Below are 27,494 nucleotides of genomic sequence, written 5' to 3'. Positions count from 1 at the left end.
GGCGTCTGAAAATCAAGAGCTGTGATTCAACCTCCATCGTGGATCTTTGAGATTCAGATTGAATAGGCGGTTATGCAGACTCCTGGCACTCTGTATATGTCCTGGGTCCACTCTGGTTCTGAGCCTCTCAGGACACGGGGGGCGGGGGGGGAGCAAGCGAGGGCCTCTCCCGCTCCAGAACTCAGTGATTAGACGTTAAGTGTTCTCTGGTTTCACCACACCACTGTCCCCAGCGCTGTCATGATGTAAAGCGACCGACTTGGGGACTTCCGACCTTGCTAGTGTCCCCAGACTAGGGGACAGAGCATGTTCTTTTGGCTGGAGATAGGCTCAGACCCTCTAAAACCACAGGGGGGTCCACAAGTGGGAGGAGTCTCCTGGAGACCCAGGCTCAGAAGCCCCTGCATAGGGAGCCCTTGACCTCCTGTGTTGGGGCTCTTTACTGGAGCTGCTGAGCCTAGCCAGGGGAGGCATCCCAGGACCACCTGGCCCTAGGGCAGAAGCCGAAATTCTCAGAGAACACTCCCTCTCATTTCACCCTTTTTGGCGGGACTGGGCAGGAAGCCGTGGCACCTTTTTTCTGGACTGAGTGGCCCCTGTTTGGAGGCTGGGAGCAAAGTCCCTCCGCACAAGGGAGGCTCCTGGCTCAGAGCACCCTCGGACCACATTTAGTACATTCCCAGGTGGCGAGTGGGTGTGTGGGTGGGGGGAGCGCAGGCGGATGGGTGGGGACAGTGGTGAAACAGCAGAGGAGGTGGAAGGAGGCTGGCATTCCGGGCACACCTCCAGGTTGGGACTGGCCGAGCCCCTGAGTAGCCCTCAGGCCTTCCTGGTTCTGCCCCCGGAGCTGAACACCGGCCTGCCGTCTCCCCAAATGCCCAAGCCACTCAGCACCAGAGGACAGGGTTTTCAGGGCTCCGTGAAGTTCTCCATGATGCCAGCTGCCAAAAGCAGCCTCTGCCCCTGTGCCCCCCGCGCTGTGTCTGGCATCTGTTGTTCCCTGGTCGGTAGCCTTCGCCAGTGTCCACGTGTGAATACTCCCCCCAGGCTGATTTCAGGCTGCTAACATGAGCCACTGCAGAGCTGGGCAGAGAAGACCCGAGCCAGCCCCAGCCCCCCAGCCCCCCAGCCCCCCAGGCCAAGATGTGTGTCTCCTTCTTGCCTTCTCCAGCCCCACAGCCCTGGCTCAGACTCCGAATGGGGCCAGTCCTTATGTACTAGGTCTTAAGTGTACTAGTCTGAAGTCCTAGGGACCAGCTTTGAGCCTGATGAGGCTCAAGCCTGTGGGTTCAGATGCCAGGGTCCCAGTCCCAGTTCTGACACTAGCTCCCTGCACGGGCCTCAGTTTCCCCACCTGTAAAATGGCTATATCACCGCCCCCCTCCCCCCAGGCTGGTTACAGAATTCTAAATATTCTGCTTGAAACCGCCATAACCACCAGCCTCAGGTCACTTGTGAACGAACATATTTTCTACAGAACCGCAGACCCTGAAATTCAGGGTTCAGGCCCAAGCTGCCAGTGGGGTGCCATGCCAAGGGGGTGCTGTTCCAGGAGAAGAGGGCGAGGCCAGTTCAGAGGTGTTCCCAAGGCTGCGTCTGGCAGTCAGTAGGTTCTCAGGAGGTGCTCGTGCTGATTCCCCACCTCTGGCCGAAGACCTGGTCTTCCGAGCCCCCTCCTCTAGGAAGCAGGAATGCCTTTGGTGCCTGACTTGGGAGAAGCCAGAGGGACAAGCGAGCAGATCCTGGTTCAACTCGAGGTTACCTGGTCCAAGGGGGAGGCTGGGAGGTGGCTGTGTCTTTACACCTTGCACTCCTTGCTTCCCTGTGTCTGTCTTGTGCAAGATACAATGGAGCTGACTCCAGCCTGCCTCCTCTTCCCCGGCATCTTTCATGGGGCCTGGCAGGTGCTCAACCTTCAGAGATGCAGGGTTGAGGGAGTCCTGAGTGGGAGGACTGGATGGATGGATGGATGGATGGATGGATGGATGACGGACAGATGGATAGATGGGTGGATAGGTGACGGACAGATGGATGGATGGATAGATGGGTGGATAGGTGACGGACAGGTGGGTGGATGGATAGATGGGTGGATAGATGACAGACAGGTGGATGGATGGATAGATGGGTGGATAGGTGACGGACAGGTGGATGGATGGATAGATGGGTGGATAGGTGACGGACAGGTGGGTGGATGGATAGATGGGTGGATAGATGACGGACAGGTGGGTGGATGGATAGATGGGTGGATAGATGACGGACAGGTGGGTGGATGGATAGATGGGTGGATAGATGACGGACAGGTGGATGGATGGATAGATGGATGGATAGATGAACTAATGGGTAGATGGGTGGATGGATGTTTGCTTGAATGAGTGGGTAGGTAGGTGAGTGGATGGAGGGAGGGAGGGAAGGAGGAGGAAAGGCCAGCACTCTGGCCTCGTGTGGATCGTAGGCATTTCCAAAGCAGACACAGCCAGCATTAGATGCCAGCCACGGGCCTCTCCCGGTGGCCAGTCAGCCCCAAGGGCCATCGGCCCCGCTCGCCCGTCCTCCCGGTTGCGTCTCCCCCACCCCTGCAGCCAGGGCCATGTTCGGGGGCTTCCCGCGTTCCTCCCTGGACTGGGCTCAGCCCTCTGACTCATCTCCTGGCCGCCAGCAGCTTTGTCCCCTCCGGGTCCACCCACCCGAGTGGCATTTCTGAAATATGGATTTCTCATGCTCCCAACCTACACTGGACACAGTGCAGTTCAGGCCTTTACGCGTGGGTACGAGCCCCCACTCACCCCCGCCTTCCGGTTGTGCTGTCGCTGTGGTCACGCCCCCGTGCCCTTGTCCATGCTGGGTCTGCTTGCTGGCACGCTCCTTCACCGCACTCACCCCTGCCCCGGCCCCTGTCCCGCACCGTCCTCCACGGCTGCCCAGAGCGCTTCCCAGGCCTGGGCTCTCCCGCTCGAGAGGTGGGCGAGCAGCCTCCTTGCCTTGACCTCAGGCTCCTCATCTGCACAGCGGGCACAGTGACAGCACATCTGTGATCGCTGCCCGCAAAGCACTCGTCGGGGCCCTGCGCATAGTGGGCCCGCAGGGGCGGCTTTCTCCTTCTACCCGGCTCTCACCCTCGGTTTCTACATCACAGGGGGCCGATGTGGGCCGCGTCCAAGTCCTCTGTCCCCTGACCAGTCCTGTGGCTCCTGGGTGGCCTCTGCCTGAGCCCCTCCCCCAACACGGGGGCCAACACATTGAGCACCTACTACGTGCAAAGCACTGTGCAGGCGTTCTGGCTTCTGGACCTCACACTTCCTGGGAGGTGACTGTCATCTCTATCCACAGAGGGGGAAACTGAGGCCTGGAACCGTGCGTGCTCAGTAACTCCTTCCACACACTGTTCCCGGCACCTGTCTCCATCCCAGTCCTTCGAGCCGGGGAGCGCTCGCGCCCCCCGCTTCGCAGATGAGAAACTACGCAGAGGGGAGGGGTGGGGTCTGAGCCCGGGCCGGGCCCTATCGGTCCCGGTCTTCCTGGGATTCAAGGGACTTTCCCAATTTAGAGGCATATTACGACCATCTTTTATATATTATGTTCAGCGAGGGCCCGACCTTCCTGTGCCCCTTCGGGAATAATTCCCCTGGGAAATGCTTACCCCACAGGTGTGGGCTCTCCTCGTGGGGTGGTTAGAATGTTCTGGAACTGAGCAGAGGCGGAGCGCACTAAGTGCCACTGAAGTGCTCGCTTGAAAGTGGTTAATTTTATGTTATGTCAATTGCGTGTCGATTTGTTTGAAAAAGCAAAGAACCCACCTTCCCCAAAGGTCTGTGTGGTGGAAGGAGGAGGCAGGCAGCTGGGCAGAGAGGGCCAGGGCTACGTGCAGCGGCACAGCAGGCAGGGCACGGCTGCCACTCCTGCCCGGACAGGAGGGAATGCCAGGCACCCGTCCCAGCCCCCAGGGGACACAGCCTGTCCGGGCTTCAGTGGGGTGCGGCTTGGGAGCACCGCCTTGGGAGCTGGTCGCGGTAGCTCCGGACTCCGGGACGCCCTCCTGGGTGGCTGCCAGCTAGCACGCGGGGCTCTGTGCTCCTCGGGGCACGTGCCGATTGCAGACTCTGCTAGTCAAGGTCAAGGTGGAGGCTGGCACGGTGGCCGGGAGCCGGGCATGGCAGATGGTGCCATCACATCCCCGGTGCCTGGTGTGCAGTCGGCCCGTGGAGGAGGGGCGAGCAGGGGCTGGGGGACGAGCGACGGGGAGGAGCCGGGCTGGGCAGAGCTCTGTTCTGGAACGGGGCCCTGCAGGCAGGGGAAGTGAGCTCTGAAGGTTGGCGGAGGGCTTCCGCAGCCAGGATCCCGCTGGGGGTCGGGAGCTTTTCCCGCCCCGCGTTTGAGAAGCGTGGCCTCTTTCTGCACATGAGTCACCCTTCTGCCAAGCACCTGGGTCCCTCGCGTGGGAAGGGGGGGGGAGCCCCCTAACAGCACCACCTCGGGGCATGGCCAGGATTGAGGTCAGGGGTCTGAGTTGTGTACTGAGGGAGGTTTGGGGTCCATGGCCTCGTCTTTCCGAAACACCACAGGGACCCTAGGGGACGGTCCTTCCCGCTTCTGCCGGCTTCTGTGGCCCCAGGCGTCCCCGGGCTGTGGCCCCGTCCCTCTTGTCTTCTCTGCCTCCATGGTCACACGGCCACCCCTCTTCTGTTTACACGGTCTCCCTCTCTCTTGTAAGGACAACCGGGACGGCATTTAGGGCCCGCCTGGATCATCCGAGATAATCTCCCCGTCTCGGGACCTGTAACTTAATCACATCTGCAAAGACCGCCCCCCCCGCCTTTTTGCCACCGAGGCTGACATTCACGGGTTCCGGGGTGTCTTTGGGGGACGTTATCCAGCCGACATACACGTCAGTCTCTTAGAACAGAGATCCTGCACACCTCACACGCGTTTTCCGAGGGCAAGTGCCGTCCACACGCCTCCCTCTTGGCACCTGTGTCCCCCCGTGCGGGGGTCTCTGCGGCCTCCTCCTGCCGTCCCGGGACACCTCTTGGCGCCCTCGAGGGTGTCTTCCCATCACGTGGGGCCCCGCAGCCACCGTTGCTGGGCCAAACGCTCTCGCCCACCCGCCCCTGGAGAGTTTACACTGACCCGGGGCTGTTGAGCTCTCACTGCCTGTTTGTGCCACATGGTAGAGCATCTGCCCCTCACGGGGGGCAACGCCTGCCACGTCCCGCGTGTGCTCCCCGAACATTCCAGCCCAAGCGAGCCCGGAACCTGCGTTTGTAAATCCGGGTGACGTCTGGCCGTCAGCACCTGCACCCTGCATCCTGCAGAGCCCTGTGCGTGCAAACCTCCAGAGGGGGCTTCTGTCCTAAAGCCGGGAGCCCGGACGCACAGACCAAGAAGGGGTGGGTTTTCTCAGATGGGCACGCGTCCCCCTCATCCTGCCCCCACCCTGGGTCCCTGTGTTAGGGACCGCTTCTTACATCAAAGAGGACCACGTAGGCGGGAAACGGAGAGATCCGGGAAGCCCCCTCACTGCTCCAAGTGAAGAACTCTCCCCGCAGAGAGGCGCGGGGGGACCGCGGTGGGAGCCCGAGAATCGTAGCCCGGCGGTGCCCAGACGGCGCCACGGGCAGGTCCAGCCCCAGTGAGGTCGGGGCGGGCGTGCGGGTGAGCCCCTCGAGGCCCTCGCGGAGATGATTGCCCGGGGGTCGGAGTTTCCCGTTTGCCTAGTTTCTGCACCTGGAACCTGCTAGACTCTAACCTTTGCAGGGTGGGGCTCTCGCCGGCCCTTGTCCGGATTTGTCAGCACTGTGTGTGTGCTCTGGGTTGGCCTTATGCAGAGTTTTTCCTGAACCCTCCTCGACCGCGAACCTGAAACTCAGAGAAACGCCCCCGTGCCAAAGCCGTTTACTTGGTGCTTTCCGGGGTCGAGTTTGCTGCGAGGGGAGGCCCCCGCGAGGAGGGGCCGGTGCCAGCGCCAGTGGAGGGAAAGACCAGAAGGCCCCCGAGCAGCCGATGGCACCACCCAGGTCCCTTGCCCCTCAGGGCACCTGCGCCCCCAGTGTGTCGGTTTCCTCACTGACCAGGCTTCGCTCCTGCAAGGCCGGGAGAAGGCGTGAACGTTTCCGCCGCGGTGCCTGTCTGCTCGTTCTGCGGTACCCATGCCAACGGGCTCCTCCGCCCTGAGTGTCGCCACCGGGGCAGTGCCTGGGATGTGATGAGTCACCCCGTCATCAGCGAGGTTTGATGAAAACACCCCCAACCTGCGTTAGAAGCCTGGTCTGTCTCGCTGTGTCTCGGGGGACGGGGGGTGGGCTTGGGGGGTGTGGTGGCCACATACCGCCCCCCCAAGAGATGCCTACATCTAATCCTGGGATGTGAACATGTCCCATGCCCAAGGGGATTTAAGCTCGCCCAGGGGACCCTGCAGGGAATCGGCTGACTCTAAGATTGGAAAATGATCCCGGCGTATCCGGTGGGCCCAATGTGATCTCAGGGGTCCTCGTTAGGATGAAGGAGGGTGGGAAGCAGAGGGAGAGGAGTCCTGATGAAGGACCAGAGATCAGAGTGATAGAGGAGGGGCCCCGGGGCCGCCTCCAGAAGCTGCGAAGGGCAAAGGCCACAGGTGCTCCCTGGAGCTGCCCCACAAGAGGCCACTGACCTCCATGTGCTGAGGGAGCCAGAGGGCTCGTGGAGGGTTGCACGGACCGTTGGTGAGCATTCCACACACTGGACGGGTGGTGTGCATCAGTGTCAACCTTGAGTGTATGTATCACCCCCGAGACAGGAGTGCCAGCCCACTGCACAGATGGAGAAGCTGAGGCCGCGGGAGTTCCGTTCGCCTGCCCCTCCCGCCGGCCTGCTGGGGGAGCCGGCCAGGCCACGCCACGTTGCTGCCCGTCCCGGGAGCCTCTGAAGACCCGGAGGAACTCTCACGGCCGTGGTCCGTGGTCCTCTGTGGACGGGGCCCTCAGGGACACGCGTCCGGCCCGGCACCTTCAGGGATTTGTACAGACGGAGCTCAGGGGCCTGGCGTTTGCCTCCAGCGCCCGGGATCCTGTCCGTGCTGCCTGTGCGGGTACAGAGCTGTGGTTCCGCCACGTAAGCCCTGCCGAGGGTCCGGGCTGCCCTGCAGATGGGCACACGCTGGGCGGCTTAGACCACACGGTTCCGGAGGCCGCAAGTCCTGAGTCAAGGGCCGCACTCCTTCTGGAGGCTCTGGAGGAGGATCTTTCCTACTTTGTGCAGCTTCTGGGGCCCCGATGTCCCCCGGGCTGTGGCCGCTTCCCCTCCAGCCTCTGCCTCTGTCTTCTCCTCCCGCCTGTCTCTCCTCTTCTGTCTCTTACAAGGACAGCGGTCGCTGGATTTAGGGTCCCCCACATCCAGGACGGTCTGTCCTCAGTCCTCACCTTAATTGCATCTGAGAGACCCTACTCCCAGTAAGTCACATTCCGCGTTTGGGGTGAACGTGCATTTCGGGGGGAACGCTGTCCAGCCACCGCACCCCCTACATGTGTACCTTCCCTCGGGCACCCGAGCGCCCAGATCCGCACCCGGGACCGAGACCGGCCTACCACTCTGGCTCGAGCTGCCTGCCCCTTGGCCTGAGGGCCTCCAGCTAAGGCCTGAATCGCAGTGCTGCAGGGGGGCCGTGCACCCGCCCCCGAGACAGAACACACACCCTGGGCCCCGTGGATGTGGAAACGGATCTCGTGCGTGCTGGTGGATGGGAGTCCAGGGCCTGAGGGAGGGGCACCTGTTCCGCTCTGCACAAGGTGCCGAGGATGCACGGCCAGCGGGACAGATGGCACCGGCCGTCCTGAGGCTTCCGGTCCAGTGGGGGGGGGGGGGGGCGGCTCCAGGACATGTAGGCAAATGAGCATGCGATTTCAGCCGGTCATTGATGCTGTGGGGTGGACAGAACAGGCTAATGGTAGGAGGCGGTGGCTGGAACAGGCAGGGAGGCATTTCGGGGGCGGGGGTGGGGGGCAACATCCCATCCTGACTCCCTCTCTGCTCCAGGAGTAAGGCTCTGGTCCCACCTGTCTCCAGGCACAAGGGTCCATTGTATGAGTTTGTGGAAACACAGGAGGTGAGGCTCAGACCTCCAAGCCCTCTGGGCGTGGGGCTGCCCGGGACAGTGCACGTTTCAAAGGAGGACGCTGCGGGCCCGGGGAGGAGCCCCGGGTCCTCCCTCCGTGGGCCAAGGGCAGGCCCACCCTGTGCTCAGAGAGGACCTGGCCCCGTGTGGGCAAGAGCAGGGCTCCGCAGTCAGGCTACCTCGATGGGATGCCCAGCTCTGCCCCACGTCGGCTGTGTGACCTTCAGCTAGTCCCTGAACCTCTCTGAGCCATAGCTTCCTCTGTAAAGCGGGGGAGAAAACAGTGCCTCCCTCCTAAGTTTGTTACGTGAGAGACAGGATGGCTGTGGGGGCTGCACACGGTGCCTGGCATGTTGTGAACACAGGACCGTTGTGGCCGTTGGTGCTGTTTGTGTGACCCACATTCGCGTGGTCCAGTCCGTGCCGTTCTTGTTAGTAATGGGGTCGGGGGGGGCGGTGGGAGGGAAGGAGGGAGGGAGGGTCTAGTGAGTATATTTCCGCAGGGACCTGTTTTGGTAAAGTCAGACGTCCTAAGGTGCTCTGATTTGAGGAGAGTCAGTGTTTTGGAGTTTGGGGCAGACGGGGAGGAAGTAGAAAGCAGCAGTGAGGCGGGAGGGGAGGGAGAGAAGACAGATACAGACACAGCCCGGCCTTGTAGACAGGCGCCTGGAGCCAGCGGTTGGGCAGGGGTCTGTTCGGGGCGGACTGGAAACCAGCTCTCGCCAGATGCCGTGGGAAGCGGCCCCGTGGCAGGGAGCAGACGGAGCGGGATGTCCCGCACAGAACAGGGACCCACAGCCGGAGACACGTGTCTTCCTCAGGCAGAGGCTCGCGGGCAGAAGCGAGTGTGAGCGACAGCGGCGTATCGGGGACAGTTCTGGGCTCTTGCCTCCAGGAGCAGCTCGAGAGCGTGTGGGCGTCTCCGCAGCTCAGAGGAGCCTGACGTGTGAGCCCTGCGTGTGCCAGCCCCGGAGGCCGGAGGGTACGTGGGGCTGCATCGGAGCAAGGCCAAGCGTCCTGGGAGTCCCGGAGGAGAGGGAAGGCTCGGGGGCAGCTCCCCAGCTCAGCTAGACGGGCTCTACCGCAGACACCTTTCATTTCCGTCGCTTTTCCCGAATGGAAGCCCTATCTGTTGACGAGCTTGGCCACGGAGGCTGCGGGGTGCAGGGGAAGGTACAGAGTCCTGGGCCTGCCGTCAGCTTGGCCGGGGCAGGCCTGGGCCCTCGGCTTTCCCTTCTGCCGGTCGAGGGGGCTGGTGCACACCAGGGTGAGGCTGCCATCCGTCCAACAGCCGCCACCTGTTACCTCGGCTGGAGCTTTGGCATCTCCTGCCCACCGCACTTAGGGGTGGCTGGGGTGCTCGGGAGTCCTCGCCAAGGTTAACGGCACAGCGGTCTCGGCTAAGGTCAAGGAAACCCCCGGTATCGAGCGCCCGCTTTCCGAACTGCATCAGTTTGAGACGAGGGGCTATAATGAAAGCCTCCTCGGGAAAGGTCGTGTGGGGCCTCGGGTCTGTGTCACCAGGGCTCCTGAGTCCTCGCTGCTCATGAGCAGTCCTCGGAGAAGAAGGGGTCTGGATGGATCTTTCCCGGCCCAGATCAGGGCTTGAAGGCTGCTCGATTTATCGGAAAGTCTTAGCGTCCGGGTTCTGGGCATTTGCTCTAATCTTGTCACTTACGGTCAAGCTCTCCGCCCTCCCTGCTCCAGCCTCCAGATGTCCGTGAGGAAGCTTCTGGTTGCAGATAACAGAAACCCACTCACAGCGGCTGAGACGTCAGCCGCAAGCCCGAAGGAGGGTGCCTCCAGGGTCACCTCTCCAAACCCCTTGGCCTTTCCTTCAGGGTTGCACGATGGTGGCCGCAGCTCCAAGTATCATGTCCTCAGAGCACATCCCAAGCAAGGATTTAGGGGAAGGAAAGGCACTAAATCTTTCCTGCAAGTAAGATCTTTCCCAGAGGGCCCTGGACTCTCGCCCTCGGGTCTCACGGACCAGAACCGTGTCCTGTGACCCATCCATAACTGCAGGGGAGGCTGAGAAGGCATGGCTCTGACTTTCCCTGCTCCTGTGGCGGGAAGTGACTGGGGCCGTGCCGAGGGCTGGGCGCGTGAGAGGGACGGGGCTCTCCCAGAAGTGGTGGCTGCTGAAGGGGCTTCGATGAGTGGGTAGGAGTTTGGCACGGAGCCAGCAGGCGGATCGTGCTCCGGGTGGAATCACAGGTATGAGCACACGAGCAGCACGCCTCTCTGTGCCGAGGAGACCCTCTCCTTGGGCAGACGGCCCATGAGCTGAAATGGGACCTGGAGAAACGTGGCACACACCCAAGTAAGCATGCTGCCTCAGGGGTAGGACATCCGCGCAGATGTTCCTGCACCAGTGTTTGGACGCGGGGCCCCCTTAGCTCTGCCTCCGCTCATAAGGAGAGGTGAGTTTCTTTGTGTTTCGGGAAGGATTCTCCGTACGATCTTTCCGAATCTTTCTAGGGCATCTCATAGATGACCTCGTTTCTAAAAGGGTTTTTTTTTTTTTTCCTTGGGTCTTTTCTGAAGCTGACATGACGTGTCCAACCAGGCACCTGTGTACCGTAGTGTAAGTATCACTTGTGTAGGAGGATTAACGCTCTTCTTAACGTTTGTATTACCGCGGTTACACGTGAGGTGTCCCGAGGCGCTCACGTGCAGGTATGGTTTTGTCGATTCAAGTGTCTCCAGAACGTTGAGAACATGGCTTTAGAACCTATGGCCTAAGGACCAAAGCTGGCCCTCTGCCTCTTTGTGCAAATAAAGTTTTATTGGAACACAGCCCCGCCCACTCATTTACATAGCGTCATGGCTGCCTTTGGGCCACAAGTAGCAGAGCGGGTAGCTGCCCCCGGGACCACACCGTCCGCGAAGCTTGAAATACTTATTCTCCGGCCCTTTACAGGAAGAGCTTGATAACCCCTGATGTAGGATGTTTGCAGAGCCCCTTTCAAAGGACTTGTTCAGGTGTTCTGCATGAAAACGTACCCACTTCATACTTGGAGCGGCTTTTAGAGCTGCCCCTGTGGCGAAGGCAACCTCATAGAAGCGTTAGTACTCAGAACAGAAACAAGATCCTCTGTGGGAAGAGGCTAGTGGTCTAGGACGGTGGCGATGGCCGGACCCTACCCTCCAGCTGGGGCCTGGCCTGGGTTTCTCATGACCTCTCACCTTAGAGGTCAGTGCCATCCGGTTGGCCAGGTGGGCCCCGTGGGGTCTCTGGGTGAGCCCCGAAGCCCCTCACCCAACCCACATTCAGCTCCCTCTCCCAAGCCAGGGTCACCGGGTGATGCTCGCGTTTGGTCCGGTTCCCACGAAAGGACACGGATTGCGGTGTTCATAGCTGTGGACAGCGTCCACTGCTCCCCAGAGGGACTGGGGAACTGGTCTGCCCCAAAGCCCACGCACTGCGATCCTTCTGGGCGAGTTTCGAGACCGACAGATGGGGCAGGCCTGGACTCTCGCTTTAATCGCCGCAGGAAGAAAAGTCACCAACAGCCCCTTCCTGCATTCCTAGCAAAATGTCAGGCCGTTGTACCGTTCCGCTGATTTTTTGGTCTTTTTAAAGAATATGCGGTTCAGGGTCCAAGGCAAAGGTTTACCCACTGGACCTCCTCTGTGCCCTCCTGAGGGTAGTGATGGGAGAGGGGAACCAGCACCTCCTGGTTGGCCCAGGTGCAGCCTGGTTTTAAAAACCAGAAGCGCCCCGTGTCCCGGGCAGACCAGAGCACTGGGTCACCCCATCTGCATCGCAGACTGTACGTGGGAGTCCCGGTTTAGGCTTCATTCTGAATCAGTAAGCATCAATTAAGTACTTACTGGAATATTCTGATGTTCCACTTCACAGACAACAAAGACCCAAGCCCAGGGTGGGTGAGGGTCCTGTCCAAGGTCCCACGGCCAGCTCTTGCTGGAGCCCAGACTAGGAAGTGGCCCTGCTCCAGCTAAGAGGTCCAGGCAGGACCAGGCCCTGCTCTGGCAGCATTCACATGCTAGTGGGAGAGTCAGACAGTAAATAAATGAGCAGACAAATTATAATTTCAAATACAGTGAGTGACAAGAGGAAAATACAGCCGAGGGAAAGGCTGAAAATCAGGACGTGGAGGGCATCTCCACGCAGTGGGAAAGGCCGCCCTGCAGAGGTGAGCTCAGGGACCTGAACAATGGCCGCAGTCTGGCTCATGCAGACCCAGAGCAGCATCCCAGGGAGAGCCCAGAGCAGCATCCCAGGGAGAGCCCCGGCAGTACAAGGGCACTGTGGCAGATGAAGTCGGCCTGCTGGAGGACAAGAAGACCCAGCATGGCTGGAACGGGGAGAATTAGGAAATGGGGCATGGGTCGGATCAGGAAAGGTCTTAGCCATGGTGGGGAATTTGGGTTTTCATCCCCCACTCTGATGGGAAGCTGTTGCAGCATTTTGAGTGGCGGACGTGATCTGATTTAACATCTTTATCATAAAAGAGTGAATTCGGGAGAGACTCAGCAGCAGGCTTTTGTGGTCCTCAGCTGGAAAGCGATGGGGTCTCAGAAAAGGGGGAGGTCGTGGACAGATGTGCAGATGCCGGCTCTGTCTCGGCGCTCCCGCTGATGGCACTTGCAGGCAGGTTGGGGAGAAAACAGAGCGTGTCAGGAGGACGCCGTGCGCTGGGGCTGGCACCTCAGTGCCCCGCATCCCCTTGGCATGAGCATCAGCTATTTTGTCCTCCGTTCCTGGAGCCGAGATCGCCCTCTCCCAGGGCGCTGTGGGGGCCCCTCCGCAAGGCTGAGCTCCCTGCTCCACCAGGGAAGGCAGGGCTGCAGCGCGCATGCGGGCACCCTCGGGGCCCCCGCTTGGAAAGCAGAGTGGGGTGTCAGGGGCGTCCTTCCCTCGTGGGCCTCCTGCCCTCCTCCTGTGTGCTTACGGCTCCGCTGTTGCGACTTGTCTGCGTGTGAGACCGCACGGACATGTCCTCCTGGTTTTGTGACCCGTGGGCGTGTCCTACGGGACATAGACGCGTGTTCAGGATGTACCGTCACAAGGGAGGAAACCCGGGGGCACCTGCCCGCGCCCTTGTGATGCTCCGAGGCCGCGGCGTGCGTCTGTGTTTCGTAGGGGAGGAGGTTTGGTGACGCTGGGGTCCCCAGCCGGGCCTTTCGGGGACCGAGGCGGCCGCTTTCCCTTCCAGACCGCACTTCCTTTCCTCCCCGTGGGGAGTGATGACCGCCTCCCGGTGTGTTGAACGCATCTCGGCCGTGTCTTTCTCTTCTCCCCCAGCCGCTGTTGGCAGGTAACACGCCCGGTAGCGCTTAGGAAATGCTTTGGGGTGATTTATTACAAAGTAACGAGACGATTTAATTTGAAGCAACTTCTTTGCACATTATTGCTTCTATTAGGAAAACTTGCGTTGCTTATCGTGTTAGCGCCGAGGAGGAACACCAGGCAGGGCGCGTTCATAATTGCCGATCTGAGAAACGGTTCCTCCTCTGAGAGCGCGTCTGTGCTGAGTGGGCGTGCGGGCTCCATGGGGACAGAGCCCATGTCCTCACGGGCGCAACGTGAAATGACGCTGCCTCCCTGCCCGTGGGGCGAGAGGGGCGCTCCGGCGCCGGGAGCCGCGTCATTTGTGAATGGAAAGCCCACATTCATAACTTCCTGCAGGTGACTCAAGACGGCCCAAACGCGGGGCTCCATTTCCCCCCGGGAATTACGGCAGCCTCCTGCTTGTGTGGGGCGGGGGGCCAGAGGGCAACACCCAGTCCCAGCGGACCGGGAAGCAGGATGCAGGATGCTGGGAGCGGCCGTGTGTGTGGACAAGGGCTGAGAGGCGCCAGCTCAGTGGCAAGTGACAGATGACTCGGGGAACCGCCCCCCCCCCCCGCCCCCCGCTTGCTCGCAGTTGCCAGGCCTTCCCAAGGATGAGGCCCGGCCTTGCCCCTGCCCGCCCGCAGAGCGGCCCTCTGTGCCTCCCTACAGCCAGCACCGCCACAGAGCTCTGGGCCGCCTGCCCACGCCTGGCATCTCTGCCCAGCTGGGACACCTGTTGAGGCCACCGGCGCCCCGCTCAGAGGAGCTGACAGGCTCTCTGTCTCGCCTCATCTTTCCTGACTGGCAGAGCCCCGGAATTTCTAGGACAGCCACTGTCATTCCTGGTCCCTGGAGGTCCCTCTTTCTAATAGTGTCCCAGTTCCCGCCTGCATCAGGCTGTCACCAAAACGCGTTCACCAGAGGAGTGACCGTCGTGAGGCTTTTCTCAGGCTTCCGCCCTGCTGCTCTGGAGAGGGCGGGGCCCCACAACCACTCCTTGGATAAATGCACCAGCCTCCCTTACAGGAGTCCTCCCGGGTCCCCCCAGGCACCGCCGCCCCAGCGGCCCCAGCCCAGACCCGCCACCCGTACGCGTGGCCTGTGCTCCGTGGACCTCGCCAGGGAGGAGCTCTGAAATGACGTGGGAATCCTGCCTTTGAACCCACGTGCCTGCGAGCAGCTCCACGCGGTAATTCCCCCGGGGCTTCTGCAGCTCCTTGGCTGCAAACCCAAAAATTCTTTCAAAGTGAGAAAACCCGACTTGCGTGTGGTGTTTGCACGAAATGGTGTGTTTGTGGATACGAAATTTAACCAGAAATGAGGTTGACCCCACATTGGATTTCAGAGACACCCGATGAAGCGTGGACCGACTTGCTTGTGGCTGTTTGCTCGCTAGATTTCACGGCCCGTGGATTCAGTGCTAGGTCACAAGCGTGTCGGTGGGACCCCACAAAGCTCTGAGGCCACCAGGGGCCGGGTTGAGGGGCCTGATTGCTGAAATGTCCCTGCTGTCCCCCACCCCGCATCACTGCACCCCGCCTTCCGCAACCCCAAAGGGGGTCAACCCAGCTGACTCAGGGCACCTCCCCGTGTCTGTGCGCGCCCTCCCCCGCCGACTCTGGGCACGGCGTCCTCCCCGTGTGGGAGCCTCGTCCAACATCCGGGTCCTCCACGGGCCCAGGCGTCTTTATGACTCGCGCGCCACTTCAGCTTCACGCTGGTGGCTCGGGACAGTTGTCACCAGTGGCAGCAGACGTTGGTGCATGGCTTGTTTCCATGGAAACATGGTTGCTGGACAAAGTTCCCACCACGTGCGCAAGTCACCCGTGGGTCATTCCAGCGAGATTCAGGCCTGGCCACAGAGGGCTAGTGCAAGAAGGTGGAATTGTGCTCTGTGGTCTTCTGTGGTCCCCTTCTTGGGAAGAGCAGTGGCTGTCCTGCGCCCGGCTGAGGCTGTTTTACCGCCTGTCACCACCCAGCTGTGTCCCCTGGCCACCCACGGCCCTGTGTGACCGGCCCCTCCTGCCTCGATGTGCCTCAGAACCTTTATCTTGTGGTTCCACCGCCTTCTGGAATGTTGTCTCCCCCCTCCCCCCTCTGGCCTCCTGACCCATTCACTCACCCTCAGGCATCACCCCCCCCCCCACAGGAAGCCCCCCCGGCCACCTTCTGGTTGTCATTACACTGTATCCTGCATGCTAGTGTGACTTTGGATACCTGTCTTCCTGCTCACCTGGGGTAAGAGTATCCCGAGGCGTCCGTCACAAATGACCGTGGGCTAGGGGCTTCAAGCAACGGAAATGTCCTCTCCCCAACTCTGGAGGCCGGAAGTCCGAGCCCAAGGTGTCTGCAGGGCTGTGTCCCTCCAAGGGCTCGGGGGGAGGATCCTCCCCCACCCCTTCCGGCTTCTAGTGTCCGCCATCAATCCTTGACACCCTCGGGCTGTGGCCGCGTCCCCTCCCATCTCTGCCCCTGTCTGGCGGGCTTCACCTGGCTTCTGGCCCCGGGTGCCTCTAAGCCCCAAATCTCCCTCTGTTTCCTTTATGAGGACCAGCCGTTGGTTTTAGGGCCCTCCCTCACCCAGACTGATCTCTTCTTGAGATCTTCAGACACATCTTGCAAAGACCCTGTTTCCAAATAGGGGCGCCTGCCCGGGTCCCCAGAGTTAGGACTTGAGCGTATTTTCCGAGGGGCTGCCACTCAACCTGCACCACCTGACACTCCGCAAGGGCCACACAGGGCCTGTTTGTCCTCTGCAAAGGGGTAAGTATCCCGCCCACCCCTGGCACTTACCGGGTGTTCAGCGAGTTCGGGCTGCATTGACCAACTAATGCACGCAGCTGCACCCCTGGTCCCCGCTGCTTCTGAGCTCCAGCCCTACCCCAAAACCCGGCCCCAGAGGAGCAGGGAGGAAATGTAGCTATCTGACTTGAGGTCTGTCCTAGCCCAGACCCTGAGAGCTGTGGGTGAAGCCATCTGGTCTACCCCAACTGTCCTCGTGTTTGAAATCACCCCCGCCCCGATCCTTCCCGTGAGGGACAGGGCAGACAGAGCTGCCCCAGGGCCCCGCGTGGTCGCACGTGTTGGCCACCCCAGGCCTGGCGCCCTGTGGCTCTACGTTTACACCCCTGCAGGATCGGGCACCACTGCCAAGGGACCTCGTGCAGGACTGACAAACCCAAATGCCAACGGTCATCACTGGCACCTGCTACCTCCCAGAGCAAGTAAAGTGTGGTCTTCCCCGTAAGCCCACGGTGGGGCCCGCTGGGAGAACGTGGACCTCGGGCCACGGTTACAAGCCTCCTGAAGCCTGCGCACCTGCGGTCTTGCGAGGCAGACATCAGGAGGGGCGTGGGGACCCTGGGGCCCACTGTGTGGCCGGCCCTGATTTCCCACGATCCCCTTGTCTCCAAGTATATTCGGTGAACCCTTTACTGCGCTGTGTGGTGGGACTGTTGGGTGAATGAGAACATGGAAACCTTTAGTGGTCTCTACGCTATGGCTCCCCGGAGAGTTTCAACATGGCGTTGTCTCCCGGTGCCGACGTGGTTCGATATGGATACCTCTTACGTTCTCCAAGGCGGCCAATGGCCTGTATTCCATCTTTGTATGAACTAGAAAAAGTTGCCTGCCCCTTCCTCAAGGCACTTTACGTGCATCTGAGCCCAGATAGCCACAGTAAATATACGGTTCTAGGATGGCCGCCACATAAATAGTATCCTGTATAGTTGCACTATGCACTACCTACACAACTGTACTTGGTGGGGCTAGATGTCTTCCGCAGCCCCTGCTGCAGGAAACTGGCAAAGAACGGTACATTTTGGGTTCATCGAAGTGCCTTCCCACACTACAGAAAACACATTTGAAGACAGCGCAGCTAGATTATGTTGGTTTGTTTAGTCAATTAACACAGGTAGACTCTCACCAAGAACAGACGTTGTGGTGCTTGGGGAGATTCCAAGAGGAACAAAGCAGGGACGTGTGCTCCCAGGGAGCCCACAGTTGATGGGTCAGCGGGTGAGAAGGACCCTATCAGAGGCTTGGGCCAGAGGAGGGAATGTGTGACGTAGCCCCTCACTGGGAGGGTGTGGGATGGCTTCCGCCCGGTTCGGGGGGGGGCTGTGTTCACCAGGGCTGGGGAGGGCGTGGCAGACAACAAGGCAGGGAGGCGTGACGGGGGCCCATGTGCGAGGACTTGGGTAAAATGCAAGGCCATCGGCGGAGCGTTTCAGGGAGTGAAAATGTGCGGGAAGGCTGGGCAGTGACTACGGTCCCAGGCAGGGGCAGGTGCAAAGCAGGGGAGCGGTGTGACCGCTGGGGCTGGGCTGCTGGTTTCGCCAGACCCCGTCACCAGGGACCAGGTGGTGTCGGCCTCCGAGCACGCACCAAGGTCCGCAGCGAGGAGCCCGCGTGGGCGCCAAGGCGGTGTCCCCGTGAAGCCGGCTCCCAGTGCGTTTGGGATGCACCTGGAGAGCAGGGGTGCTGGCGTGCGGCAGGGGTGGCCAGGGGAGGCTGGGCGGCCTCTGGTTTCTGGGCCTCCGCGTCTCCATGCCGCGGCTTCCGGATATGGCCACGGCGGTCGTCCCCTGACGGTTTTCAGACCCATAAATCAGCAGAAGGAGCCCTCCGAGAGCGTCTCGTCTCCGGGAAGGTTCCTCCCTATGTCCTGGGGGTGGGATTGCCCCGTCTGATTCGTGGGGGGTAGAGGGGGTGCTGCATGGCTGTGCCATCCGGACGAAACTAGATGTGAGCTTCCTTTCAAGGGAACAACTCCCTCATTTGCAGCTCCCAGGGCGCTTCATGGTTTGCTACAAAGACTCCATACCTCTAAAGGCCTGCCTGGGTCTCCCCTGCCGGGGCCCAGCTGGCTGCAAGCAGTCGGCTGACCTCCTACCCTCTGGGCACAACCCGGGACCCAGGGATCACCCTGGATGGAGGCTCCTTCCCCCGAGACCCTTCACCACCAGCACCGACACTGAGCTCGACCCCCGCCTTGTGCTCACACCCGATCTGCTGTCTCCCACAGACGCAGCGGGGTGCGTGGCCCTTTGCCAGGTGCTGTGGGCATGTGGAGCGATGCCGCCCAGGACCCATGTCTCCTAGGGGATTCGGCAAGAGACGACAGTTTCCCTGTCCTGGGGCCTTGTCTCACCCGCTGCTCCAAGTGCCTACAAATCCGGTATATTGCTGCCACTTTGCAGGCGGGGAAACTGAGGCTCTGAGTAGCTAAGCTGGTAAAGGCCCATCTGGGACTCAGTACAAGTAAGACAGGGTCATGATGGGCGGGGGCCGGGGGCTATTTAGATCCTGAAGCAAAGCAGGAAAGAAGTGGCGGGCAGTCCTTCTCCATATCAGAGACGAAGGAGTTTGGAGCTTGCTCAGGACGTACGTAGCTACGGGTCTGGGGACAAGACGGGGACGTGTGAGGCAGAAAGTTCTTCAGTGGTGAGGGATCATTGAGAGGGCTCAGAGGGGCTCTGTCATTAGCCCGGGAGGGGTCCCTGCAGGGGAAGAAGCGGTTGGCCCCTGCAAACAGTGACCCTACTCGGGACGGTTGCCGTTATTAACACGTGCTGCGTGCCTGGGCTTCGCTGGGATGTTGCATTAACTCCTCCTTGGCCCACGTGGAGTGTATTGTGCTTAATCCCACTTCGCAGAGCAGGACACTGAGGCTGCGAAGGTCAGAGTGACCTTGGGTCAGAGCACAGCTGGGATTTGAGCTGAGCTCCCTGTGATGCCAGCACTGCCCCTCAACCACCGTGGCAGAACACCCCCATGTGGTCGGTGGGGGTAGCCGAGGCCAGGCCGCACTGCCCCTAAGAAGCTCCCCAGCGTGGGGGTCAGGTGGGAGGACATGTACAGTCGTCCATGAGGCGCACAAAGCCAGAGGCAGGTTTGGGTAGCATCGGCTCCTGCGGGCAGAGGTGGCCCACAGTGGGACCACCGCCTGGAGTGTGAGACAGATGCACCTTGGAGCGGGGCAGAGGTGGGTGTTGGGGGCCGCTTGTGTCCCAGGGGAGATCAGGGCTCAGGACCTGCAGGGCAGACACTGTATTTCTGGGGCTCCAGGGTGCCACTTGCCTGCAGCTACTCATGCAGGGCGAAGGCGGTGGCTCCAGCCGGGGGCCCTTGTGAGCCTCTCCCTGGAGAAGAGGGATTCAGGACTTGCACCTGCCTGGCACCCGAAGGAGCCACCGGGCCAGCGCCCCCCACCCCCTTAAAGGAGTTGAGCGGGAAGAGGTGGGTGGGTCCGCAGCTGTGTTCTGCTTGGGGGAGGCTGGAGACAGGAAGGCCGGGCCTGGCAGAGGGTCCGCACATCTCCGCCTGCCCCCAGCTCCTCCTGCCTCGACCCCTGCGGCTCCCCAGGGTCCTGGCTGACCGCCAGCCTCCTGCTGTTTCTGATGGCAGTTAAAGGGATGGCTCCCTGGGGCTCCCCTGTTCCACCGCACCGCCGTGGGGACTGCCCTTTCTGACCTCACGGTTACCCTGGGAGGCCCAGGGCTTGTTCTCACCGCCTTATAACGTGAGGGGAAGGTTTAGAGGTTTAGAGAACTCCGCCCCCTACTAAAGGCCAGGCTGGCCGTGTGGCCCTGCCCATGGGCTCTCAGGGCCCTGGACTCCTGGCCCTGCTTCTGCCCTTTGCGATGGGCTTCAGTGGGCTGAGCCAGGGAGCTCATGGTCACGGCCAAGCTCCCAGAGCAGGGGCTCTCTGTCCCCAGGACAGGAGACAGAGCAGGAACACAGGGACACAGCCCCTCCTCGAGTTGTTAGACCACCCCAGGCCGGTCATCCTGGATTGCATGGTGTCTCAGCTATGAAAGTATGTGTCCCTGCTGTGCCAGCCCTTTCTTGGAACTCAGGGTCACCCTGGCAAGTTCCACTGCGTGCTTGTCCCGTGCAAGGGCAGGAGTGCAGGTGTGGGTCAGGACATGAGTGCATTCTCCGGCTGTGTCCCCAACCTCTCTGTGCATTCTCCGGCTGTGTCCCCAACCTCTCTGTGCATTCTCCGGCTGTGTCCCCCAACCTCTCTTTGCATTCTCCGGCTGTGTCCCCCAACCTCTCTGGAATGCCTCTTCCTCGTCTGGATGATGGGAAGCTCTTGGCAGCCCGTCACTTGGTCCAAGCACCCCTGTCCCTTCTCCTCCCCGGGGCCACCCAGTCTGGGTTGGCTGTGCTGCTCCCAGATGGCTGCATGCTGGGGCCGAGTGCTTCCTGCGGGCTGTGAATCTACTGCTGGACAAAGCTGACCTTCAGTTGTCTGTGACTTCAAGCCTGTCAGCACACTGTTCCCAGTGCTTGCTGTCTGCGTCCCCCGGCCGCCCCCCTCCGAGACAGGGGCCAGCCGAACGCTTCAGGACCTCTGGCACACAGCCCTCCTGTGGCCGGCCCCTTAGGACCCTGGAGGAGGCCTCTCCACGTTGCCTCCCGCCCCTCCTCCTTCCCTCCGCAGTGGCCCGGCCCTCCAGCTGCCGTCTTCCAGGGCAGCAGAGGGTCCCAGGGGCCATGCCGCCCCAGGGAGGCGGGGAGGGCCCCCGTTCAGCCCAGGCTGTGCCGCCTGCCAGGACTTCCACCCTGCACCCCCGGGTACCTCCAGGGCTGGACAGTCATGTGGCAGGGCGCCCTTACTGTAAACGATGGGAGCCTCGGGCAGCTGAAGCAAAGTCGAAGCTTCTGGGTTTCTTTCCTTTAAAAAAAAAAAAAAAAAAGGCTGTGCCAAGAGGCGGGTGGTGTGGCTTTAGGTTGTCTCTCAGAGGGGGGAGCCCACGAGCCCCCCTCGCCCCGTCCCCACGACTCATCACCCCCTGACGGAGGCCTTGCCGTAAGTGGCCTTGGTGTCGCTCGGGCGTCCTGCCTCCGGCCCCCGCCCATCGGCAGCGCCCCGGCCGCCCCCTCCGCCAGCCTGCGCTTTCTCTGTGCGGGATGACTCCCGGCAGCCTCGCGGGCTCCTTGGTGATCGTGGGGACACCACATTCATTCGGACCGAGAGGGAGGGGCCGCTGCGTCTGGATGCCGGCTCGTGCGGGGAGCAAATAGAATTTGATTTTCAAACACCCCTTCGAGAAGAAACACCGCTTCCTCATTTGTCCGCCGGCTGATCCCAGCTGCACCCCGCCCCCCCGCCCCCCCAAGATGCGCCGGCCTGCGCGCCCCAGCCCAGCTGCCCTCGGTGCCTTCCGGCCACTTACTTTCTTTGCCTTTCGGCGCCGGGAGCCAGCCCGCGCTGCCGCGGCTCGGCGGCCTCCCCACCATGCCTGACTCCTTCCTCCCGCTCGCCCGGGCTCGGTGCTGCCTCTGCCCGCCCCCCCTCCGAGCCCCATTGTGCCGAGCCCGCCTATCCCGTTAGCCGGCCCCCCAGCTGCCCCCGCTCCTCCTGCGCTCTGTGCTGCCTACTCTCCTCCGTGCTGCCTGGATCCGGCGAGCTGGGTGATTAATTGGCTATGATGATGAGCGTCCCCGGCTCAGGATCCGCCACGGTGATGATGACGGGTTACAATAATGGTCGCTATCCCCGGAATTCTCTCTACAGTGACTGCATTATCGAGGAGAAGACAGTGGTCCTGCAGAAAAAAGACAATGAGGGCTTTGGATTTGTGCTGCGAGGGGCGAAAGGTAAGAGTGGCTGCCTTCAGCCCGGGTACATGCACATGTCGTGTGAGTGTGTGTGTGTGTGTGTGTGTGTGTGCACGCCCGTAGGAAAATGCTCCCCAGCTCGGAAAGAAGCCTTTTTTCCTGGGGGCCCTTGGTTGCTAGACAACCGTGTTCTTTAACATTCTGCCTCACTCAGAAAACACCGGGGCTTGCTTTAGGAATATTTTCCATTTTCTGTGCACAATATTGCTCTGAACAGGCTCTCGCTCGCTCGCTCTCCCTCCCCCCACCCTTTCTCTTTTTAATAAGAAATCAGGGGTTCAAGCTACATTTTATGGTGTAGTTCAGCCCGGCTGTGGCTGGATGTGGAGCTCCTGTTCTCAGATGTCCACAATTACCCGGTGCTGAGTTTGGGGTGTCTAGAAACTGCCCCATTCTGGGAGTGGGCTTCAGTTCCAAGTGTAGCAGGCATCTGTGTGCCCGCCTCTAAGGTGACTTTGCAAAGGAAACGTGGCAAGATGGTCCCCTCTGCCGCGGACTGAGCCAGCAGCATCCGCATCACGTGGCCTGTGGTGGGGGGTTCCGGGGCGACGTTCCACGGCAGCGCGCCCACCACCAGCCCTGAACCTGGGGGCTTCCCTTTAAAAAGAAAACAAAATGGCATCACCTGCCCGTGAGGGGAGGCAGCTGCCCACCGCGCGTGTGGGGTGGGAAGCCATGTGGAAGTTTCATCTCGGAGCCTCCGTGCTGTGCTGGGGTCCTGCACCTGTGCTGGGAAAGGCCTCCTTCCCCGGGAGCACCCCCACCTGCCCTAAGCCCAGGCTGCCCGGGAGCGATCTGTCCAGAGAGAGAAAGCAGACACAGATCTGTCCCCGTGTGTGCGTGTCCACGGCTGAGTGATGTTCTGTCCCCTCCCCCTGCCGGGGTCGTCTTCCTCTTGCCACCCACCCACCCCGGCCACTCGTAACTACCCAGGGAAGCCCGTCTCTTGCCCTGGAGTTTTTGTTCGGCAGCTGTGTGGGGCCCAGAAGCCGCGGCTCGTGCTGCCGAGGAGCGGGGGCCCGGCCTTCCCATGGGTGCCGGCCGCAGAGTGGTCGCAGAGAGCCGGGCTCCCCGCGGAACGAATTCCCAAGCAGATTCCAAATCTGCGGCCCCCCACTGGGTCAGCGCTGTATGATCTGTCCGTGCTCCAAGTTGAATTCCTTTGGTCCGCGCGTCTCTGTGGATGTAAATTTGGCAAGTGGTTCAGTGTGGTGTTTCTGTAGAGCTCTGTGTGGTTATGGGGGGAACTTTTCCATTTTTAGAACTGAAAATGTTTAGTCACTGATGCCTTTAAAGAAAATGACAGGCGTGTACCTACAGACATGTACGGCAAGTGTTTTCGGCAGAAGGGCCGAGAGATCCGGGGGCACCACGGGGCAGTTGGTTTCACTGCTTGAGTTGGTGCCGACCTATGGCCGTGGCTGTCGAGCCCTCCCCAGGGGAGAGCACCCGCTCTCGGCGGGAGACGTGCGCACCTCCTTCCTCTCGGGGTCCCACGCGGGGCCACCCTGGAAACACCACCCGGGCTGGTATTGAGGTCTCCCTTGTCTTCCCAGCGGATACGCCCATCGAGGAATTCACACCAACGCCAGCGTTCCCAGCTCTGCAGTACCTGGAGTCTGTGGACGAAGGAGGGGTGGCGTGGCAAGCCGGACTGAGGACGGGGGACTTCCTGATTGAGGTAGGGACACCGGTGTTTGTATCTTTCCGCTTGGGGAGAGCGCTGACTCTCTTACGGCCGGGGCCCGCGGTCTAAGCAGCACGGCCGTTGGGCCAGACCTAGGGGTACTCGTGGAGGCTGCTCCGGACTCGTGTCGTGTGCTTGTCTCCGTCCATGGTGGATGCCACTTCCTGTGGGCTGGTGTGTGTTCGGAGCGTCTTTCAGGCCTCGGCTGTGGCTCTTTGGAAGGTAGAAATGTTTGTGGGCGTTGGCCACCGGTCTTCAAGTGGCAGGTAGAAGGAAGAGAGGCACGTGGCTGCCATGATGTTGGGGACACGCGTGGATCTACGCGTGGTTCTGTTGTCGCTGAACAGAGAAACGCCAGGAGGGGCCGTCGCCCGTTCTCGTGCCACAAGGGCAGGAAGGAAAGTGCTGTGCCGCGGCCCTTGCTTACGTGAGGTCCGTAACGCTGGTGGCTGAGAGATCACTGACTCGAACGTCGCAGCGACGCTGCCCGTCCGATGACTGGCCTTCAAAGGCTAAGTGTGAGCGAGAGGGGAAGCTGGCGTTGACAGTATGAAAAGGAAAATTTTAAATCCAGGGGCTTTGAGAGCGGGCTTTTCCCAGTAGGTATGAGAGGAGGGCACCTGTTGGGATGAGCACTGGGTGTTGTATGGAAACCAGTTTGACGACAAATTGTATTTAATTTTTAAAGAAAGGAGGGAACTCTCTTCGTTCAAAGAATCCCACTAGACACGAGCGCCCTTGGTTTCCGAGCCCTTGCTGGAGTTAGCGTCTTGGTGCGCATCACGTGTCCGGGCCACCAGCGCTTCCGAGCTCCCTGCGTTTTGCGGGTTCAGGTGTTACTTTCCATCTTGTTGTGCAGAGGAACGTGTTACTCTTTGGCAATGTTAAGGATAAAAGAGGGTGCCATACCTTGGAAAAATTACTGTTAAGGGGTTCGGTTCGCTCAAGCGGTCCTCCTTGGGAGTTGACGTTTCTTGGGAAGGCATTCTTCCGGGCTAACCCCGAGCCCAGTGTCACCTGCACTGGAAATGTCCACGCAGGTGGGAGGGGTGGCATATGGCGACGTGGCCACTGGGAGCCCTTCTCCCGGTCATGCCTAAGCTTCCCGGGGTGCTTTTGAGCTCGAGTTTACTCGTGGCCTCCTTAGTGCTTCTCAAGGCTGGTGGAGTGATGGAAATCCAGAAGGAGAGGCACTGTGGTGGAAACAGACCCAAGAGCCAAGGAAAATGGAGAAGGTGACTTACCCTCTTCAAGGTGCCTTGTGCTGGTCTCGTTTCATTTGCTGAAAGATGTATTTAAATTATCGTTGACCAATCAGAGCCCGGCTTGGAAGAAACCTTGGGTGCGTGTGTATCCAGAAGGATGGAGCGTGGGGCCCGCTGGGCTTTCGTGGGTTAACTTGATTTGTAACCTCACAAAAATGCAGAGACTGGTTGAATCATCTTCTGTAGGATGTAGTTGTGATGTAAGTCTCCTTCGCGCGCGCGTATGTGTGTGTGTGTGTGTGCGTGTGTGTGTGACAGAGAGAGACCCAGAGACAGAGGCTCCAATAGGTTGACACAGCCGATGCTGGTTCTTGGGCTTAAATAATAAATGAAGGCTGCAGATGGAAATGTGTCCCCCATTGTTTGGCTCATCGGAGTGCCTCCTTGATAAACTAGTCAGGAAGAAAAACGTGGGACCGCCTCGGAGCATGTGCTGGGCCCATCCCTTTCGCGAGGAAGCAGAGCTACACCTGGTTGGCGGACACGTCTGCAGTGTGTGCCTGGCCTGGGCGGAGAGGGCCAGCCGCCCGGCCAGACTGAAGCCTCCGTGGAAATTGGGAGCAGGAAGAGTTTCTGCACTTCTGTTTGCAAAGCACTTCCTCTGACATTGCTTTTAACCTCTGATATGCAAATATATTTGCCATTTTGGAACAGGTTTTAGATTCCGGGTAACCTCTGAGCTCTGGGATTCTAGGAATGGCTGGCGCTGAGAGGCATGAATGCCGTGTTGGTGTTATTATGTCACAAAGACCCGAAGGAGGGCTCAGCCCTCCACAGCCACCCTGGGCCGCTTACTGGGGGTCACGTGCTAATGGGGGGACGGGGGTTGGGCTGCTGGAACACTGACCCACCTAGTGCATTTCCAAGGCTACTCTTGGGGCTCAGGAAGTCTCCTTTAGCTGCTTAGATTAAAAAAAGGCAGAGTCTCCATGAGGTGTTTCCTAGCTGCTGGGTTGTACCACTGGAATATTAGAGTCACTTACAGCCTCATAGGTCTGTGCATTTTCCAACAGACGGTTTTTCCACCTTGTCTGTTGAAAAGCTTCAACCTTGGAGGGGTTGTTCTAAAAGAACCCGTGTTGTCTCGGGCGAATCTTAATTTTGGCCAGAAGCCATCCCTGGAGTCGAGGGGGTTTCTGAGCCTTGGGGAAGCGCAGGGTCCCGTGTGGAAGGGTCACAAGCATGAGCAAATTGTCCTTGTTGCCCTGCACTCCTCTGGGCAAACCTCCTCCTCTCCCTGCTCTTGGAAAGGAACTCAGAGCATGCCCGCTGTTTGTATTCTCTTTCAAAACGCGTGCTGTGGTTTGAACGTGGGACCAAGGGGCAGCTTCCGGTGGGTCTGGTCTCTCCTCCACGTCTTGCTGGACTGGCATCTCCTGGACCACCGTCCTTCTTCCTTCTTAGACGTGGTCATCTGCTGGTGCCACCAGCTCCTGTCGTGAAGGGCTTCCTATCGTGTGTGCTTTCCTTGGTGCTTGCCCTCCAGAGCTGACGTCCCTCCTGCCCTAGCATTTGGGAGGCCTTTGCTCCTTGGTCACCGGGACGGTTTCTTTGCTGACCTTGCCCCCCAAACTCCCCCCGCCGAAAAGCAAACACTTGGAGTAGAGTCCACGTAAAAGGCTATCGTGAGCCCAGGAATTACATTAAGATAGATGGGTCTAAGTGTGCCAGCCGGGTTGCTGTAAAAATTCATCTCAGAGGAGGAAAGGGAGAAGTGTGTACCCCACAGAGGGGGCATCTGAATGTGGTGGCTCCACAGGCCATGTGTGTTTGCGTTTTCAGATCAGCATAATGGGCTGGAGTCCCCTGCGTGGCTGGTGCCCCTGGACCTTTCCCAGAGGGCTTCAGGGGGTGGTGGGAGTGGGCAGGGCAGCCGGGGCCGAGTCCTTCCCGGGAGGAGTGGGTCTGGGTGGCGATGACGGGCCAGGGACAGCAGTAAGCAGAGGAATCAGAGAAAGTTCCTCTTTCCAGGCAGGCCAAATAAAAGCACGGGGACTCCACCATCCACGAGTGACAAAGGTGCTGTGTTCCAGCAGGAACCCAACTCAAACTGGGCTCAATGATAATAGACGCTCATCAGAGAACTAAAAGCAAAGACTGCAGAGGTAGAATCAGCCTTCGGGCACAGATGGTTGAAGACTTCATCCGCTGTTTCCTCGAGATTATCCTGATTGGATCTCCCCACCCCCATGAGATGGGGCGGGAGAGGTCACTTACGAGGAGTCCCAAGGGTGACGTAGAGAGTTTCACATCAAGTAATTGAGGAGACGTGGATGTTGGGATGTCACTTTGGTGTCCTGCAAGGGACTCCCCAAACTGGGTGGCCTGTCAGCCTCATACAGGGAAACCTGGCCAGCGGCAGAGTCACCTGTCATTATTTATAGAGAGACCTGGATGCCAGCCCACACCTACAGAATCAGAGGCTTGAGGCAGGACCTGGGCATGGCATCTTTAGGTGACTCAGGTGATGCTGCCGGGGGTTCCAGATCGGCTGGCCTGATCGTGTTGGCTTTTTAAAAAATGAGA

General features: G+C 60.2%; 1 protein-coding gene across 19 annotated transcripts in view; it reads left to right on the top strand.

Moving 5' to 3' along the window:
* SHANK2 (SH3 and multiple ankyrin repeat domains 2) overlaps nucleotides 1-27,494 on the top strand; it is a 490,708-nt gene that overhangs the window by 319,589 nt on the left and 143,625 nt on the right. For all 19 annotated transcript variants that reach the window (XM_045486261.1, XM_045486258.1, XM_045486265.1 and 16 more), the window contains 2 exons: nucleotides 21,913-21,995; nucleotides 23,573-23,697. In XM_045486261.1, coding sequence (XP_045342217.1) covers nucleotides 21,913-21,995; nucleotides 23,573-23,697 — 208 coding nt within the window. The remainder of the gene's footprint in view (nucleotides 1-21,912; nucleotides 21,996-23,572; nucleotides 23,698-27,494) is intronic.

Source organism: Leopardus geoffroyi, chromosome D1 (assembly GCF_018350155.1).
Source record: "Leopardus geoffroyi isolate Oge1 chromosome D1, O.geoffroyi_Oge1_pat1.0, whole genome shotgun sequence".
Lineage (NCBI taxonomy): Eukaryota > Metazoa > Chordata > Mammalia > Carnivora > Felidae > Leopardus > Leopardus geoffroyi.
This window is presented reverse-complemented; position numbering and strand designations above follow the sequence as displayed.